This window comes from Sitodiplosis mosellana, unplaced genomic scaffold (assembly GCF_009176505.1).
Source record: "Sitodiplosis mosellana isolate CC-2019 unplaced genomic scaffold, AAFC_SMos_1.0 Smas_scaffold_6755, whole genome shotgun sequence".
In the NCBI taxonomy this organism is placed as follows: Eukaryota; Metazoa; Arthropoda; class Insecta; order Diptera; family Cecidomyiidae; genus Sitodiplosis; species Sitodiplosis mosellana.
The window spans coordinates 1-2,909 of NW_022601910.1; the positions used below are offsets into that span (position 1 = coordinate 1).

Below are 2,909 nucleotides of genomic sequence, written 5' to 3' on the forward strand. Positions count from 1 at the left end.
AGCTCATAAGTTGTTCATTCGTTCTATGGGTGTCAATTGTATGATTGCAATGTCGAAATCATAGTTTTGACATTTTTTTACCCTTTTTTCGATTTTTTCCTGTCTGGCGGCCGGTCTACATGGGAAGTTTGTATAAAAACCTCGTTGTAATATGTATCGCAATCATTTCAGATAGTCATATAACTGCGCATGTGCGAATGAAAAAAAATGCATTTTTCTCAAATTTTCAAATTTATTCGGTTCTTTTGTTGAACATCAAATGATAGGGACAAAAAAAGCGCATAAAACCTCTTTTTTCGAGCCTATTTTCATCTTCTTTGATTACATATTACCCTTGCCTTTGGCTTCCGGATCCAATCAAGCAACGGTACAATTGGTTGAAAAATAACTGGCTGATCAGGATAACGAATTATGGTCATGCCCACGAGTTTGTTTTTCTTTTTTGAAATCATTGGACCTCCAAACGTTAAGGGAGTTCCCATGCTTCCATCTAAAGTGTAACACATCAAATGATTTGCATCAAATACAGCGCCCACTTTCGGTTTGCATTTGGTGCCATTCAAATACTTTGTATCATAACGCCTCGTTCCCATTGTTCCATCCAATATCATATCACCATAGACAGTGACCACTTCGGACGGGTCATTCATTTCGTAATTTTTGTCCACCAAATCTATGCTTTCGACGTTATCGTTGAAATTCAACGGTTCTTTAAGTGTAATTTTGGCAATGTCGAATGTCCATCCCGACAAGTCGTATTTCTCATGAATTTCTATCTGGTCTTCAGTGACTTTAAGTTTTGTCGCATTTCTTGATAGTTTATCAACGGTTACGTAGACATATGGGGCGCCGAGCACACTATGCGCACAGGTCAAAATCTCCGTTTTCGACAAAATGATTGCATTAAATTGAATATCTCTGTCGGAATCGGCATAAGCATTCTTGAGGACAGTAAGAAATTCTGTAATAGAAAAACATCTCCGAATGAATATTTATGTTTATGAATCATGGAAAATCTCCACTTTTGCCTCTCCTCTATTTAAAATTAATAAAAGTGACGTTAAAAACAGTTTGATTCGGTTCGAATTTCGAATGCACAGCACACTTACTTCCCGGTACCGTTATATCGGCTATAAATTTGGCTTCGTTAGGTGTAAGCGGAGGTGGAATTGGTTTCACGCTCTGAAATTAATGCAAAAAATGATTTTGTTCGCGTTGTTGAGAATAAAAATTGGTGCATTGAGATTAGATACCTTTGGGTCATGAATAAAATCAAGAAATAGAGTAATTGGAAGGAACTTTCCGCGACCATTTGCTGTTCTATTTGTACCTATTGTTATCCCAACTATTTTGCCATTTGTTTTTGAAACGACTGGTCCACCCGAATCGCCCTGTGTAATAATTTGGCCATCATTCGTAGCTTCACCAGTTGTAAAGTACAAAGTCTGACTTATCTTAAATGTGCTGGCTCGTTTGACATCAAATATATAGTTCGCATCGCAACGCCTCAATATCGATGGTTGGTTGTTCAACACGCCATATCCATACGCAGTGACCACTTCTGATGGGTCATTCAATTTGTAATCCTTATCCACGAGTTCAATATTGCCAACGGTATCGCTGAATTCTAACGGCATTTTCAGTGTAATTTTGGCAATATCAAATGCACCAGGAATAATTAAATGATTATAATAAGGGTGATATGCAATGTTCTCTTTTTCGACTTTGATTATAATTTTCAGGTTTGCATCTGATACATTTTTCGTACCAGCTACCACAAAAACATATGGGGCGCCATCCACACAATGGGCATTCGTGATGATTTCCGTTTTCGACAGAATAAATGCGGTACATATAGTCAGCATTTCTCTATTAGCATCATTTAACTTGTCTTCGAGTACATTCAAATATTCTGTAATAAAATCGTTTCATCTGAGCACAGTTTCGGAGAAAAAGAAATGAACACACACAAAATTGATATATGTAATACAGTGAACATTCGGAAATCTTGAGTCGCACAAATCTTAATCGTGCAGAAAACTTGAGCTATTTTCCGAAAAAAAACTACCTAAGATTTCTGAACGTTCACTGTATTTAATAGAAAACTCAAACAAAAAAAGAATGAAAATTATTATAAAGCAGACTTACTTGCGGGAGCAAGGATTGCAGCAATGAACTTTGCATGCGACATGGTTTCAACCACTTCACCCTTGAGAAGAGCTTGCGAGAAAAAGCTATCTGTTCATTTGAAGAAAAGTTGAAATTTCGAATTGAAAAATCGTTTGGAAACATAAAAATCGTGTATGAAAACCAAAATTGTCTTACGTTTTCCTTCAAGTTCCTAGAAAGAAAAAAATCGTGTTTACTTTCAGTTCTACAGAAATATCGTATTTTATTGGATAAAAGTGAAAAAAAACTTACTGAAATTTCAACGATAAATAGCACCGAAAACAAACCGTGTAGTAGATTCATTTTAATTTGCCAACCAAACAGAGTTTTAACCTATTGCACAATGATAGTAGTTAATTGTCTTGAACTTCTTCAGGAGATCCTTTGAATTCGTTTGGTCTTCCCCGTGCGATGCTCCCTCTTTTATACCATTCATCTACCAATAGCTGACTCGTGCACTGCAACGTTTGATTGATGAATTGTGGTATATTATAGTTATGGAATTTATGAATTCAGGTCTAATAACACTATGCAACAAATTTCGAAAAAAAAATTCGCCCAAAAAGAGGAGACTCATTTCAAAGGTATTTGTGCCCACTTATTCCAAATCTAGTACGGAAACCGCAATGAACGTATCTCGAAAACTAGACGTGCCAGAGCAAAACTAACGCTCCAGATTTGGGTAAATTGAGCCCAAAAACCTTGGAAATAAGTTCCTTTTTCTGTGGTTGTCTTTTGCT

The 2,909-nt window shown here is 36.4% G+C and overlaps 1 protein-coding gene across 1 annotated transcript; it reads right to left on the bottom strand.

Annotated features, from left to right (window-relative positions):
• Positions 1–282: 282 nt before the first annotated feature.
• LOC129579913 (uncharacterized) lies at positions 283–2,501 on the bottom strand. Its single transcript, XM_055470098.1, has 6 exons — positions 2,422–2,501; positions 2,326–2,341; positions 2,149–2,238; positions 1,254–1,912; positions 1,110–1,182; positions 283–961 (listed from the first exon to the last, which is right to left on the bottom strand). The coding sequence occupies exons 1-6, from the start codon at positions 2,470–2,472 to the stop codon at positions 309–311; spliced, it is 1,542 nt and encodes a 513-aa protein (XP_055326073.1). The 5' UTR covers positions 2,473–2,501; the 3' UTR covers positions 283–308.
• Positions 2,502–2,909: the final 408 nt, after the last annotated feature.

Excerpts from the sequence above, each read along its gene's own strand:
- LOC129579913 (XM_055470098.1), bottom strand. The coding sequence starts at position 2,472 with ATGAATCTACTACACGGTTTGTTTTCGGTGCTATTTATCGTTGAAATT. Across the intron at positions 1,913-2,148 it reads TGCAATCCTTGCTCCCGCAA|AATATTTGAATGTACTCGAA; the intron begins GTAAGTCTGCTT and ends ATTTTATTACAG. Across the intron at positions 1,183-1,253 it reads ATTTTATTCATGACCCAAAG|AGCGTGAAACCAATTCCACC; the intron begins GTATCTAATCTC and ends CATTAATTTCAG.